Source organism: Rattus norvegicus, chromosome 1 (assembly GCF_021556685.1).
Source record: "Rattus norvegicus strain SHRSP/BbbUtx chromosome 1, alternate assembly SHRSP_T2T, whole genome shotgun sequence".
Lineage (NCBI taxonomy): Eukaryota > Metazoa > Chordata > Mammalia > Rodentia > Muridae > Rattus > Rattus norvegicus.
In genome coordinates this window covers 193,148,618-193,164,673 of record NC_141534.1, presented here as the reverse complement: position 1 = coordinate 193,164,673, position 16,056 = coordinate 193,148,618, and the positions used below count along the sequence as shown (strand labels likewise).

At 48.8% G+C, this 16,056-nt stretch overlaps 1 protein-coding gene across 2 annotated transcripts in view; it reads left to right on the top strand.

The window, feature by feature from the left end:
* Positions 1-16,056, top strand: part of Gtf3c1 (general transcription factor IIIC subunit 1) — a 66,720-nt gene that overhangs the window by 43,882 nt on the left and 6,782 nt on the right. For both annotated transcript variants that reach the window (NM_133541.2, XM_087604740.1), the window contains 11 exon segments: positions 864-1,002; positions 1,343-1,478; positions 1,775-1,853; positions 1,983-2,171; positions 4,963-5,120; positions 6,549-6,691; positions 8,114-8,195; positions 9,379-9,491; positions 11,718-11,780; positions 12,517-12,610; positions 15,174-15,346. In NM_133541.2, the coding sequence (NP_598225.2) occupies positions 864-1,002; positions 1,343-1,478; positions 1,775-1,853; positions 1,983-2,171; positions 4,963-5,120; positions 6,549-6,691; positions 8,114-8,195; positions 9,379-9,491; positions 11,718-11,780; positions 12,517-12,610; positions 15,174-15,346 (1,369 nt within the window).

Genomic DNA, 16,056 nt, shown 5'->3' with positions numbered 1-16,056 from the left:
TATCTTAAGCAGTAGGAATTTCCCCTCCTGGAGGCAACCAAGGGCAGCATCAATAGTCTAATGTTTTGGAAATTTTTTTGGACAACAGTGGCCAACAGCTCAAAAGCGTGTTGGGATCTTTGTTAGATGGTGTATGGCTCTGGAGGGAGCATCGTCAGCCCAGCAGGAATGATTTCATTTAAACTGTATATGTGTACAGACTTACATGTATGGGGGTGCTCTTACATAATTGTTTATAATTTTTCCAGACTTTGATTTCACCTTCCTTCTATATTTATCTCCCACTCCTGCCCTGATTAAAGCCCCTGTTTTTTACCATTTCCCTAACTGTACCTTGCTTGTTCTCTTTATTGACCACCCCCATGGTAGTGTTTTTTGCTTTTAAGAGAGTATTTTTGAACATATGTCAGTGGGTACCTTGGGCCTAAGAACACTTAAGTGTCACATGTCTACTCAAATGAACAATAGTCTTGTACAAAGTCTTTGTAATCTCCCTGAACTGAGTTCCTGGCCTTCTAAAACCAAAACTGTCAGCACACCTGTGTGAGTGCAGTAAAGCTGAGCAAATTAGCTTATATACCACTCTAGCCAAGAAAAGCTGTCCTCACTGTCATAACCAGGAAGGTGGCTTGCCCTAGTTGTCACTTGCTTCCCTGTCCTTACAGACTGCATCAATAGAGACCCCTCAGAGGTTCCCATTGCAGCTTTCACCTCTCTCCACTCTCTTCACTCCTCATCCTGTGTGACATTGCCACTGGGGCTCCCTTTCCTTACACCTCACAGACCGATGTCCACTCTTCACTCTCCCTCTGGCTGCCAGCACCTGGCAGGAAACGTGACTGAGCCCTGCTTTGGTTCTCCAGGTGTGGTGCGTTGTCCATGTGCACAGAAGATCTGCCCTGATCCGGGCAGTGACCCAGAAGGCAGCTTGCGGAAGGAGCAAGAGAGCGCCATGGACAAGCACAACCTAGAGCGCAAGTGTGCCATGCTGGAGTATACCACGTGCGTGCCACCCCACTCATCTTTGTGGCCCTAGACTTGGCTAAAAACTCAGGCTAGAAGCCAGAGACAGCAGTTTGGTTATCGTGTTTCCAGCATTACTGTTTTCTGAAATTCCATCTATTGTCAGAATGTAGAAGTTGGCAATTTCAGATGAAAATCAGATTTTTTGACTTGTGAAAAATTAATTTGCCAACCTAGGGGTCCAAGCTTTCTCTTTCTGCTGTTCAGCAGTGTCCTGGGAAAGTGCGCACTGTCATACATACACATAAAGGTTCTCCCACTCCACGCTCAGGCTCCTCACTTACCAGAAAGGGTTCTTTTTCTATTTGCCTTGTCTCAGGGGGAGCCGAGAAGTTGTGGATGAAGGCTTAGTCCCTGGGGATGGACTGGGAGCTGCTGGGCTGGACTCTAGCTTCTATGCACACCTGAAGCGCAACTGGGTCTGGACCAGCTACATCATCAACAAAGCCAGAAAGGTAGGTTCCTGGGGACACAACATCCCAGCACCTGGCACCATCATCACTATAAAGGGCCTCCTGGCCCTTTGACCGTCTAACCTAGCTGATGAAGGGTATCTGCCCAGCCGTGTTTGGTTTCTGTCTTAATCTGTAAAATGGGTGGTTGTTCCTTTTTAGAGGCACACAGAAAGTCTGGTGGCACAATGCCTCCAGTAAGGGGGCGGCAGGGGTGGGGGAGGACCTGCGAGAAATGAGTGGCTGTAGAGACCCAGGGAAGTTCTCAGCTCACCTCAGCGCTTATGCTTACCTTTCAGAACAACACCTCCGAAAATGGGCTCACAGGAAGACTCCAGACTTTCCTGTCTAAGCGCCCAATGCCACTTGGGTCTGGAGGTATGTGTTGGGTGTCCACATGAGAGCAAGGATGAGGCCACCAACACCATGGATCCTGCGTGGACCCTGTTGGCCTGTGTGGCCCCTGCAGGGATTGTCCTCAGCAGCGTATCCTCTTGCTATTCCTAGGCAGTGGCCGTCTGCCTCTCTGGTCAGAGGGGAAAGCTGATGCTGAGCTCTGTGCTGACAAAGAGGAACACTTTGAACTGGACCGAGAACCTACCCCTGGCAGGAACCGAAAAGTGCGTGGGGGCAAGAGTCAGAAGCGGAAGCGGCTGAAGAAGGAGCCCATCAGGAAGACCAAGCGAAGGAGAAGAGGTCAGTCTCGCCTGGCTGTGGCCCACTGCAGTGCTCCTCCCATAGGGCGAGGTTCATCCTGCAGAGTGTCTGTTCCCCTGTCTGTGACTCTGACATGGCTGCACCCCTGACCAACCACAGGACGGCTGTTTCCCCAGTTTTCTCTGGCCGCGTACTTGGCCAACTTTTCACTTTAGCAACTTTCTGATTCAACTGGAAAAAAATCTCCCTAGCAGCATCTTGTCATCTAAATGGAGTTCCTCTCTTCTCTTGGTCTGCCTCTCAGTGTTATATGCTCCAAGCTTAGTCCTGTTGAAGTGAGACTAGAAGGAAGCTGGGAGTGACTTAAGTCTGCACTGTCCCCTCAGAGCCAGCACCGTCCTCCTTGGTACTTCCTAATCAGTGTTTCCTCCTCTGAGCTGCATTTCTAATGGAGTGAGTGCTAGGGGACTGTCCCTGAGTAAGTAGGCTCCATGTTTTATCATCAAGCCTGGATGTGGGTTCTCGAGAGGAAAAGCTGAAGCAGGAACCTACTTTATTAGTTTGTGTTGCAGACATTCATAATAAACAACATCCCATCACTTGATGTAGCCCTCAACTTAGCCTGTTGCAAATACATGAAAGTCCAGAACTCCTCCAGGGAAAATGGGGTGGCTGGATGTGTTTATGTGGATCCTAGCCCAGAGCTCCCCACAGTATGAATTTGTGATGATGCTGTCACCTGTTCTTAGTTACCACTTTGTGCTGTTGTGGTTTCTCTCTTGTCATTATGACACTTTAGGAAGGAAGGAGGTATTTGACACACAGTTTCAGAGGTTGGTGGATGGTCTGTTTCTGAGCTGGTGAGGCAAAGCTTCTTGTCGGGGTGTGTGGTAGAGCAGAGCGGCTCAGCTCAGGCGGACAGAAAGGGCTGCTACCTGTGCTAGCAGCGCCCTCCTTTCTGGTATTCCATCAGGGCCTCAGCCTATTGCAGTACACCCAGAGGCATGCTTTACTGTCAGTCTCAGGGGCTTCTCTGCTCGGTGACGGCTAAGGTCAGTCTCAAGGTGGGCTCTGCAGGAAATGATCTTTAATAGTTTTGGACTAGTATGTGTATGTGCACACATATGTGCACACAAGTCACAGTGAATGTGTGGAGGTCAGAGGGCAACTTGCCAGAGTTCTCTCTACTCTACGGATTCTAGACTTCAACTTGTTGAACTTGGTGGCAAACCACTTTACCTGCTGAGCCATCTTGCTGATCCCAGCACATGTTTTTATACCATTGCTTTTAGTCTTCAAGACAGCCCTAGAGTGTAGACTTTGTTATCCCTATAGAATTTGAAGATCTGTATGTGCTCTGAGGTCACAGGCAGACAGATATTTGGGGGTTCAGGGACTGCTTTTGTTACTCCATTTACTCTGAACATGTTATAAAAGTATCTATATGAGTTACCTCCAGAGGACTTGGCAACCCAGTGGAAGCAGGCAGAGATTGACAGATGATGAGAGGAGATGATGAGACTTACAGAATTAGTATATATAAAGGGGATTTTTTTAGAAAGTCTGTGGCCCAGCTAGCCCAACAATGGCTGTCTACCAGTCAATCCAGTAGGTATTCAGCCCATGAGGCTGGATGTCTCAGCTGATCTCCAGTCTATGCTGGAATCATGAAATAGGCTCGAGTGCTAGAAAAGGAGTGGACTTGCTAACAGAAGCAGGCAGTCAAAAAGGGAACAGGCTTCCTTCTGGTACTCATTCTGTTTTTACTCCACTGAAGAAGCTTGGCAGGTCTCGGTTCGTTTTCTGGAAAGGTGACCCATACCTTCATCCCTGAAGGATCTATGACCATTGTCATCCTGCCTGGATTAAGTTGTAGTTTCCTGTTGACTTTTTCTCACAGGACATGGTAGTACCAAGAGACACCCTATAGATTCTCACTGTTCCTAATTTTGTGATCTTTTAATACAGTCCCCCATGTTATGGTGACCTCTAACCATATTTTGCTACTGTTACCAATTGTAATATAAATACAATAGATAAAAGATAGAGGCTTACTAAAGGGATCATGACCCACAGGTTGAGAACCACTACCCTAAATGATCTGCTGTACTCCAGAAATAATATTTCTTACTTCCATTGCAGAGAAGCCATCCAGTTTCCCCTTAGTAATCTGACACTTATTCCTTTCTTAGCCTGTTCGCTTAAGGGCATTAGAAGGCCAAAGTAACCAGGAAGTCTGAGCTTCCAGTTCAAAGGAAAGTTTGTTCTGGCTCCTGGCAGAAGCACTCCAAAACTTTTAGGCCAGCAGAACTTAGGGTCGCAGGAATAGGAACCAAACATTTTCATAGAGGGGCATTAGAGGTAATAGTTGAACTATCCCTTTCCACCTCTTAATTCCTGGACCCATGAATCCTAGCTATGGGAAAACAACATACTGATGGAAAGCTTCTGTAACCTCTAGGCTTCTACCTAATTGGTGCTATAACTGTGTCTTCAAAAGGCCATTCTATCTTTCTCTCAGGCTAACTGCTTCAGATGGTGGGGAACATGATAAGACCAGTGGATACCATGATAGTGGACCCACTGTCGAACTTGTCTGGCTGTGAAGTGAGAACTATGTTCACATTGCCTAACCTGAACCCATGATACTCAGCCAAAGGGAAATGGGTGAAGAACTGTCAGAGGATGTTGACTCCTTCATGGTTTTCCTTGGTTGGAGTTGGGCATTTGATCACTTCTTACCAGTATAGTTGGGGCTCTTTCCTTCTGGAAGAAAAGCTAGCTCAAGCCAGCTGCTGAAGGTCCCTCTCCTTTTCTGTTGTGTTTCTAGGAGAGCATCCAGAAGCCAAAAGCAAAAAACTACGCTACCAAGATGAGGCTGACCAGAACGCCCTCCGGATGATGACCCGGCTTCGGGTTTCTTGGTCCATGCAGGAGGATGGGTTACTAATGCTCTGCCGAATTGCCAGCAATGTCCTCAACACCAAGGTACCTCCCATCACCCAGGCCCCTGGGAGCAGCCCTTGGCTGTGCTTTGAGAAGTATGGCTCTGAACTTTCCCATTCCTAGAGGCTGCCCAGAAAAGTATTTCCCAGAATCTCATGCACCTATACTACCAGCCTACATTTCTCCTAGCCTTCAGATGCATGTACACTTCTACCTGGCTGCAGTGGAGTAGGTCAGGCCATTTTGCTTTTCTTTATGTTGTCTGCCTGTGGAGGCTTGGTGTGTTCTGTACCATGAACCATTGATTGCCACCTTGGCTCTGTAATTTTGGTACCTATGGGCCCTGGAGTACCCTAAAACACTTCACATTTGTTTTCCTGGCCATAGTCCTGTGCACTTGTGTTCCAGATACACTGTAACTTTCCTGCTTTGTTTTCAGTCCTCAAGCTCTTCCCTGCTTCTAGTGGTGACAGGGTTCCACAGCTTAGCCAGAGCTCCTGCACTTCGCATTCCGATAGCTCCCTGGGGCCCCCTGGCTCTACTTCCTGCTGGCATGTTGTACAGCAAGGCATGAACAGGCTCATGCTTCTTTATAGAGGGCAGCAGGACTTGAGCTCCATGTCAGCAGGGTCAGGGCCTCCCAGGTAGTGATGCCAACAAGTGTAGCAGTTCCTAAGAGCTCATCTCTCCTCATCACCAGCACACCAGCCAGGAGAAGCCAGTGAGGGTGTGTGTTGCTTTCTTCATCCTGTTCTGATCGATTTGTCTCTGATCCACCCTCTCCTAAATTTCATCCCTATTTTTTCCCAAGGAAGATGGAGAGGTGCCCATTAAATCCATCCTGAACTCTGTCTGCTACCTTTCACATGTCTCCTTATTGCAACACTGGTGGCAAGGAATGCCTCTCCTCCCCCATCATGTAGCCAACCATCCTTCACTAGAACTTGTATTAGACTTGTTACAAATATCACCTGTCTTTAAGTCCCTTCCTGTGTGTTATTTTCTGACATGTTCTGAGTCTGTATCTTAGTTCATTTTTACCAGTGCGATGCAGATGATACGAACGTTACAGATGCAAAGGATACAGAATGACTCTGAGAACACAGACTGTATTAATCTTTAAAACTCTACCTACCCAGCAAGGTGATGAACACCTTTGATCCTAGGAGTCAAGAGTTCAAGGCCAGCCCTGACTACACACAAAGAGAGCCCTATCTCAGTGTGAAAAAGAAGGAAAGAGAGCTCTACCAAAGCACATTTACTCTTAACTTTACCTGATACTAAGGCCTCCCTCACAGTGCTTGCCAGAACACACAGTTCCATAGGGTGTTGAGGGCTTGTCCTGTTTTCCTGTACCCAGGCCTTTGAGGTGAGCACTTCAACGTCCTTGGGGAAACAGGCTCCCAGGTGTTAGCTGTCCTGAACATGGACTCTGCAGATACTAACTGTCACATTCTATATTTGGACTAGGTGAAAGGACCATTTGTCACCTGGCAGGTCGTGCGTGACATTTTGCATGCTACCTTTGAAGAGTCTTTGGATAAAACATCTCACTCGGTTGGACGAAGAGCTCGCTACATAGTCAAAAATCCTCAGGCCTTTATGAACTACAAGTAAGCCATATTCCCAACTAGGTTGTGCCTAGGCCCTTACTCCAGCATTGCAGCTGGCTCCCTTCTCTCCCTTCACTCCCCTGTTCAGACTCAGCTGTGACATCCAGATGAATGACTTGAGTGCTGTGGCTGTCCAGGTGTTGGAATTTGTAGTTGGGACAGACAGAACCAGGTGTGGTTCTGGGCACTTCCATGTACATGATCTTATAGACCCTCCTTGGGAACAGATGTAGAGCAAGGCTCTTAAGGCTGCTGGTTCACTGTGCATCTGTCCTGGTTATCCCCATGCACGGAGGGCAAGCAGGGCAGGGATACTGACTGATGCTGCTGTAATCAGAGCAGTCCTAGGGACTCTTCATGGAGCTCCCTCTTGAGAGAAGCGTGACAAGGATCACTAAACAAAAACACTGTATCCCCTTGGGTTGTCCCAGGGACTTTCAGGTGGGACCTGGGAATAACAAAGCATCTTCTTGGCTGCAAGGTCAACCTACCATCTCCTTACAGGCCTTCTGGCCCTTCCCCAGGGGGCTAAGGAAAGAAGGTCACAGATTCTGTGAAGTTGGGGGGTAGCTACAACGTGCCACCAGTGTAAGAATTGGGTAAGGTGGGAGGAGGGACAGAAGAATCTCTTACATTGTTCTCGTTCCAGATCAGACAGGGAGCCTGTGCAGGCATATGGTGATTCTGCACTGCAAGTCACCTTCAGTCAGCAGGCCGTGGAATGACCAGCCCTGTGGGTCTCCACACTACATGCCTAGGGCCTTTCTTATAGGAAGCCACTTTTTCTTATTTGTAGAATGTTCTTGATTCCTACCTGAGTGAATTTTCTCTGAAGGAAAAATGCCCACCGACTTCTTCAGAAGAAGAAACACCCAGAGAGATGTGTCAAGGTGGTAGAGAGTTGGCAGAGAATAAAGTCTGAAGCTTGGGCTCCCTAATCCCAGGATAGCCTGGGACAAAGGATAAAAGGGCCTGGGGTTCTGTCCTCCTGTGGACTAGGTCTCCGGCCTGTGTCCTGGGGTGGGGTCATGTGCTCACCTGGAAGTGGGCTGATAAAAAACAAGATCAGCCATCTCCGCCCAACCCTTTCCTTTCCCTGGCGGCAGAGATGGTAGAGTCTAGCCTTTCTTCACAGACGTGAACAGGCAGGCTCTCTCTCGTTGGTCCTATCCAAATCCCTGTGATAGGGTAGGGCTGAGGGAGAATGTTATTGTCCTCAGTCCCTTCGTGAAAGATAAAAGCCAAGATGGAAAACGTGGGTCCTGACCAGCCTGACTTGGATGCTGCCTGGTCCAGGGTGCTCTTCCCCAGAGCTAGCTGTCCCACCCATGCTTCAGTAGATCATAGCTCCCAGCAAGCTGAGGCAAGCCAGCCAGTGTTTGAGGTGCAACTTGCCGCAGCTCTGGATCTTCCTTCCCACAGAGTCTGCCTGGCAGAAGTGTACCAAGATAAGGCACTCGTTGGAGATTTCATGAGTCGGAAGGATAACTACGAAGACCCAAAGGTAGGTCCCATGCACTGGCAGCGTCCAGTGTCCTCTGAAGACAGGCATTGAGGGACTGGCTAGCTCTCGTGACCATAGGTCTTGACTCTGGACGTCAATTTTAAAGATGACCACATATGACTTGCTACTTTCAAATGCTCTTGAGCTTAGGGTCTGTTTTGTTGAGAAAACAAAGAAACTCTTTAGAAATTGCAGGCAGAGGCTTTGAAGCTGCTCAGGTGGGCCAGATGGCAACTGACAGGAAGGAGATAGCTCTGCGATCTCAGGTACTTCTAACTGTGTTAGACCTGCTGCCAAGGAAGCCAAGGGAAGCAAACGTGGCTGCTCATGGAAAAGAGAGAGTGTGCACTGGCCTTCACCACATAGGGCAAGCCTTCTCCCAGAGGAAGAAGGCACAGGCATAAAGGGAGTCAATGGTGAAGTGCACACAGCAGGCAAATACAGCCTGGCAAGGCTGAAGACCTCACCTGTCCTGTAAGCCAAGCAGTCCTGGTGTAGTGGTTTGACACACTGGCTCTTCCTGAGAGTCCAGTCATACCGTGTCCCCACACCAAACCATAACACCTCTACTAATCAGAGAGGCTGAGTGCAAGTCAGCCAGTAAGCATGTCTGCCCCTGAGGGCATTTTAGAGGTATCTACTCTGACCTGAAACTGGGAGGCCGAAGGTGACTGAATAGATGCAACAAAAGAGGGGTTACAGCCTCCTTGGAACATAGTGGCACTCCAGGTTTGCAGCCATGTCCAGGGAAGAAACCCATCTTCTCTAATTGCACACATTTCAAACTTTAGCACTGCTTCTCTGGGCCTGAGCTACAGGAAAAGTATGAGGCTGAGTGGAGGCTCATCTGGGACGGTGGTCTGCATGAGGTGGCCAGGGAAAACCAAGCTGAGACAAGGCTAGTGTGTCCACGTGCATAGCGGGGGCAGTATAGGTACTGTGTGCATCTCTCCTCAGGCTGGGGGAGGTGGGCTGTCAGTGTCACTTGACTCTTGGACTCAGTTACTGGCATAGCAGTGAGTGGTCACCACTTGGGTGACACGTGGACTCGGAATAGGGTGTAGAAAAGATAGCGAGCTTGGTGTTTCTGGGATGTGACTGCAAAGGAGTTTGTCCATGATGCCTGTGGTGTGCGCACAGCCGCCGCCGTGAGAAGGTGTAGCATCAAGCTTTTGTGTTGCAGGTCTGTGCCAAGGAGTTTAAAGAATTTGTGGAGAAGCTGAAAGAGAAGTTCAGCTCTGGCCTGAGGAACCCCAACCTTGAGATCCCAGACACACTGCAGGAACTCTTTGCCAAGTAGGTGCATTGTCCTCGGTGGGCAGAGCCTTTCACTGTGCAGGTGGATAGCAGACATTAGCCAGCTGGGCAGAGCCTGCCTGGCTGTACTTGGCTATGCAGTTGACCTTTCAAGGGCCGCCCACCTGATATCAGGTGACCTGAGGGTCTGCTTTTCTGGCACCTATATTTTTTCTTCCCAAGTCCCTGCTGCCCGCTTAACAAATCAAGGCTCCCTGGTATGTGTGGCTTTTGCCAAGTCCATTGGTTTACTTATTAGATTGCACAAGGCCAGATGTCAGGACAGCCACATCCGTCCTGCACAGCATCAGTCCTGGGGAGACACAGGCTTCTATAGAACCCCAGGCTAGGGTCACAGGGCTTGAACGCTGTAAGCTGAGCCAGGGCTTTCCGGCTCAGCCTCTTGTGTGGAAGAACATACTTGTGTGAGAAGGGGAGTAAGCCAGGCCTGTTTCCACAGCCGTGTCCAGATCCGGGTGCCTCCTCCTCCACCCTCATGGACACCCCTTTCTCCCTCCTCATGGAGACACCCTTTGGTCTCAGTGTTCAGTTGGGGATCACATTCTAAGATTCATTCAGTAATGAGTATGGTGTCCAGTCTTTCAGATCTCCATGGTAATTGCCCTTTTCTGTGTTTGGTGACAGAGATTTGTGTAACCGAGGCTAGCCTTAAAATCACCACATATCGTCCAGGCTAGTCTGGACGTGCCTCCTGCCTCAGCCTCCTTCAGTTCCTGACATAGCAGTGAATGGTCACCACTCGGGTGACACATGGGGCTCGGGATAGGGGTAGAAAAGATAGCGAGCTTGGTGTCACCATGCCCAGTTCTAGCTATTCTCTGGGTTGTTCTGAATTGGCAGTCCAGCGAGTGCTTGCTCGAATCCCCATGTGTGCATGGGTGATTTGTGCTCAGTCTTCGAAGGGATCTCGGTCTACACCCATGCTTGTGATGATCAGATATGTGCATTCGAACAGGAGGTCACTGGTAATCCTAAAAGAAGACAAATAAAGATTTAAAAGCAGAGCTCTGCACAGAGGAGGAAGAGTGAGTTGCAGGTGTGGCTGATAACACTGACTTGGGTCCTAAGACTGGGGGCCAGGCAGAACAGATCCTTCGCATATAAGGAAAGTGGAATTTCCTGTCAGTAGATTTTTTAGGTAAACTTTTACTATTGCAGTTGAAGGTTTATGTGTTTTGGTGAGGCCTGTGGTTTTAACTGTTAATTCCATGAATTTAGAGTGACTTGAGTTTCAGGTGAGGTGATACTGCATAAAACTCAAAGGAAAAGAAATGCTCTGTTCCTTTGCCGTTGGGATTGGTGTTTGCGTTACTTACTTGTTTTTATTTCTGTGGTATTAGAGACTAAACTTGGGATGTTATACATGCTGGGCAAATACTGTATCCCAGAGCAAACCCCCAGTCCTTCAATTTTGTGGGTGGTGGTTGGTTTGTGTGTTTGGTTTTTGAAGCAGGGTCTTACTTGTAGCCCAGGCTGGCCTTGGGTTCATATCCTCTAGCCTCATCCTCCCAGATACTGTATTACATTCAACTTACTTTTTTATTGAAAAATGATAATGGTATTTATTTATAAGGCACCTAATATTTGTTACATGTCATATGTTGTTATGATCTGTAAGCACAATACAGTACTAAAATTCATTCCTTAGCTTCACTGTAGGCTTCTGCCCTCTGCTTGTCCTTCTTCCTGCCTTCAGCCTCATAGCACCTTGCTGTTTGATTTCCATGAGATCAGACAGACCTCCAGCACCTACCTCAGTGCCAGGTGATCATAGCAGCCCAGGAGGCGGGGACAGAATCCCAAATAAACTGGCTAGCTAGACCAGCTGATCAGCTGTGCATGCTTGTGAGCGACCCTGCCTCAGTAAATAATGCAGAGAGGGACTGAGGAAGATACTCACAGTCAACCTCTGACTTCCACACACTTGGGCACTTGCAAGTGTGTGTCTGTCTGTCTGTCTCTCTCTCTCTCTCTCTCCCTCCCTCCCTCCCTCCCTCTCTTTCCCTCCCTCCCTCCCTTGCCCACCACACACACATCCTGGTACCCCTGCCCATCTCTGCGTGACCACTATGCTTTGAAAGAGCACACTGCCTTTCCTGATCCTCAAGTCCTAAGAATGGACTTGTTAGATGGATGAAACCTAATGTGCCAGCTCAGTGGAGGGCTGCCCTGCCCCAACAGCATGCTCTTCTGCCTCCTACACAGATACCGGGTGTTGGCAATCGGAGATGAAAAGGACCGTGTCAGGAAGGAGGATGAACTGAATAGGTAAGTGCCGTTTCTCAGCTGCAGTCCAGATGGGGAAGCTAGGGCCAAATCCCGCCTACCGCCTGCTTTTGTGAATGGATGTTCGTTAGAACGCAAGCCATGTTTATTTGATGTGCTGTCTGTATTCTTTCCTTTCTGTGCTGAGAGGTTTCAACAGAGAAAATGGAGTCTGGCCCTTTATAGAGGAAGTTGGCCAAGCCCTAACTTTAGATGTCATCCTCCTGTCTTACAGGAGCTCAGCCTAACAGAAAATGTTTTCTCATCTCATATAAGCAATATTCAGCATTTGCAGTACAAAATGATTCTTTTTTTTTTTTTTTCTCATTTGCAGTCAGGAATATAAAAAGCATATCTTTACTAGCTGGTTTAGAGCTGATTCCCCACCATGTTGCCCCTTACCCATTAAGGCCTTATTCTGTGGAGACAGTGTCTTACTCTGTTTCTCACACTGGCCTGTAACTTGCTCTGTAGGGCAGCTATCCCATAGGAGCCTCCCAATTCTGGGATCACAGGCAGACATCCAGCTGGGAACATTTTGTGTGTGTGGACAATTTGTGAACAATTAGTATGTTCTAGAAACTGCCATTTAATTTGTTTTGTGACTGCTTCAGCATCCGTACCGTTTTGTGGGTTGAAATGTCTTAACTAAGGACTCTTGCGTGTATACTCGCCGTCTCAGGAGTGCTGCTGCAGACCGGCAGCCCCCTCCTACAGCCTTGTACTTACTGTGTTTCAGTGTGGAGGACATCCACTTCCTGGTGCTACAGAACCTGATCCAGAGCACACTGTCCCTCTCTAACAGCCAGTCCAACTCTTGCCAGTCCTTCCAGGTGGGTGCTGGCCTCAGCACAGAGGGCCCTCGGGGTCTTAGGGATCAGAGCTCTGTGGCTGCTTACTCTGTCTGCTCTTCTCAGCCGTGGCATCTCAGGGGCCCTGAAATGCCTTGTATTCTCGTTTATTCGAGTTTTGACTTGTTTATTCGTTGCTGTTATGATCAAACCTAAGGCTTCCTGCATGTGGTACAGTCACTCTTCAGCATGCTACCCTAGTCAGCCTGTGCCACTGTCACTGGTTCTGAGTCAGAGGCCCTGGACCACGGTCTCAGTGTCTTTTCCTGTTGTTATGATAAAGTTTTCTAGTAAGCAATTCAAGAAAGTCTTGTGCCAGAGAAGTCGAGAAAGCAAGAGCTTGAAGCACATGGCACCTGTAGTGAAAAAGCAGAGCAATGAATGCTTGCCGAATTTGCTGCTCAGGTCCTGTTCGCCATGGTTCCCAGTCAGGGAACGGAGCCACCCGTAATGGGCAGGTCTTCCTACCTCAATTAATGTAATCAAGAGAATCCCTCGTAGGCATGCTCAGAAGTCTGTCAGGTGATTCTAGATTCTGTAAAATTGACATTTAACACTACCTGTCAGAGCCTCCTTTCATGCTGAGGCCGCAGACACCTTCTCAGTAAGGCCTGTGCCATAAAGCTGGAGAACTGCTGATGGAAGATGCCTGGTTTGGAGTTTTGTTGTTCTAAGTTTTTTTTTATTTTTATTTTTGTGTGTGAATGTTTTGATAGCATGTCTATCTGTGAGCCACATGGAGTACATTGCCCACAGAGGCCAAAAGAGGGAGCCTGGTCCTCCCTCTGGAACTGGATTTGCAGACAGATGTTAGCTGCAATATGTGATTGCTGGGAATTGAACCCAGGTCCTCTGGAAGAGCAGCCAGTGCTCTTAACCTCTGTTTTCTCTCTGGCCCATTTTTTAAGATGGTGTCATTTTTTAAGATAGTCCTGGCTAGCCTAAAACTCACTGTGTATCAGTCTGGCCTTGAGTTCACAAAAACCTGCCTCTTAAGTGCTGGAATGAAGGGTATGTACCGCCATGCTTGATGGGAAGGTGTTTTTTGATACCCTGCTTCAGAGCACTGCCCTGACCTGGACATTGAGCAGCAGTGGACATGCCTCAGCTGATCCCTGAGTATCGTTTGATCTCTCCCACTTTGTCACCTGGTACCCTTGTTTCCCACAAGGACACCTGGAGCCCTGGTATCCGAGAGCACCAGCCAACGCTTGTCGCTCGGTAGCTCGGTAGCACTTTGATACCCAGAAAGTGTTCACAGCTCCAAGTGAGAACCTGTTTATTGGTGTGCAGCTGGAAAACATGAAGCCCTGTAAGTCTGAACAACAGAGAAAGTAGGCAGTGAAGCACAAGTCCCAAGTCCTCAGCCATGGCCACACCAGCTCTCTACTGGGCTCATACTTACTTAAAGCCAAAGGTTCCTCAGCAGGGAGTCCAGGCCAGAGAGCTGCCCCAGAGAAGAAAGTAAACAGCTACCAGTTGCTCTTCCACCTCCAGTTCCAGGGACTTCTAGGTTCAGGTGGAAGATGTCTAAGTCTGGCTTTGTACCCCAGATGCTTAGGAAGTCACATGAAAAAGACTGCCTGACCACCCATCCCCCCCCAGAGCAGGCAGGATGCTTCTGTAGCTCCTACTGAGGACTTAAGGGCCATCAGTGACATCAGAGGCTCATACAGTACCTCTTAGGCTCCCCTGCAACTCAGGTTCTCAGACAGTTACAAAGATACTTTCCTGTGGCAACCTAAGCTCTCAGGATCCAAGTGGTTAAACTCCACAGGCTTGGTCAGTGTGGTTCAGCACACAGTAGCAAGTGTCTGAAGGTTGTACCCTGCAAGTGGTCAAAAGCTGTCATAGAAAGCTGAGCTCCAGTGCTGGCCGCAGCTGTTTCTCCACTTTTTGTGGTTTGGGTTTTTGGTTTTTATTTTTGTTTTTGTTTTTTGTTTTTTTGTGGTTGTTTTTTTTTTTTTTTTTTTTTTTTTTAGAAATCCCAGGATCACCCCCATCCAAGAGCCTCTCTCTGTAAAAGTCCTAGCTGTCCTGAAACTTAACTATGTAAACCAGGTGAGCCATGAACTCACAAAGATCCACCTGCCTCTGCCTCCTGAGTGCTGGGACTAAAGGCCTGAGCCACCACACCTAGCTTCTGCCCCATACAGCCCATGCAGTTATTCTCCCGGGGTCTAACTATGCACACCCAGGTCTGGCAGTCAGACTGCCTAGAAGAATCAGTTTGGACTTCAGATGGCTTCTTCCAGGAGATTCCTCCATGCGACCCAAGCCCCAACCTCTTAGCAGCAAGGTTACTTTGTTTTCTTGGTTTCGCCTTGCCTCAAAGCAAGACTTTGGAGTGTCACTTAACTCTAGTGCCTCAGTGTGCACTGTCACTAAGAAATCCCAGGATCACCACCATCCAAGGGCCTCAGAGCCTTGGAGACATTCAGGCTGGTTAGGTAAGCCAGTCTTTCTGTGAATCACCCCTTGTAGTTTCAATGCTACCGTGGCTGGTTCCCCTTCTAGCACCTCACCCTTGCATGTGCTATTATAGATCTTCCGCCTCTACCGGGAGTTCCGGGAGCCTGTGCTGGTGCGGGCCTTCATGGAGTGCCAAAAGAGGAGCCTGGTCAACCGACGCCGTGTCAGCCACTCCCAGGGTCCCAAGAAGAACCGTGCTGTGCCCTTTGTGCCCATGTCCTACCAGCTCTCCCAGTCATACTACAAGTGAGTATGTCCTCAAGAGCAGAGAGCTCAGCCCAGGAGGCAGTTTTCTTTCTGCCTCTCTCTCCCATGCAGGAGTGCTGCCATGAAGCAAGTGGAGGGAAGTTAGTAGTTTTGTAAGCAATCCAGTGAACCTGCCCAGTGGGCTAGCCTTATCCCTTCCTCCCCCATTCATCTCAGAGTCTTTGTGCACCACCAGCCCCTGACTGCAAGTGTGGGAAGCCCCTCACTTAGCATATCATGCCAGCCTCAAGTTAGTGGGGTCACGTTTGGGCACAGCAGCTCCTCCACTGCTTTTTTCGGCTTCCCCATTTCAGCCCTTCCTACCCCCCAGGTCCTTACCTCATGACCTGTGGGCTCCTTTCCTTCTGGAGTCCCTACTCTCTGAGCTCTTGTCAGAGGATTGGCCTCTGCTTACATCTACAGGCAGTGAGATTGGACACATGTGTCCTGTCAACTGTCACAAAAGGAGGTTCCTCTCTGGTTGGCACGAGGCACTGCAAAGCCTTTAGTTAGATGTAAACACTGGCCCCACCTTAGATGTACACGGTGAGTTGGGGAGAGATGTCTAGACTGCATTGGGCGGCAACACTCTCTCTCCTATCTCAGTGGGCAGGAGTGCTTCAGGCATGAGGGTGCAGGCTGTTTTGAGTACAGTGACTTCCACAGGGTGGCCCAACACGGGCTTCAGCGGCAGCAGCTCCTCAGCGGCC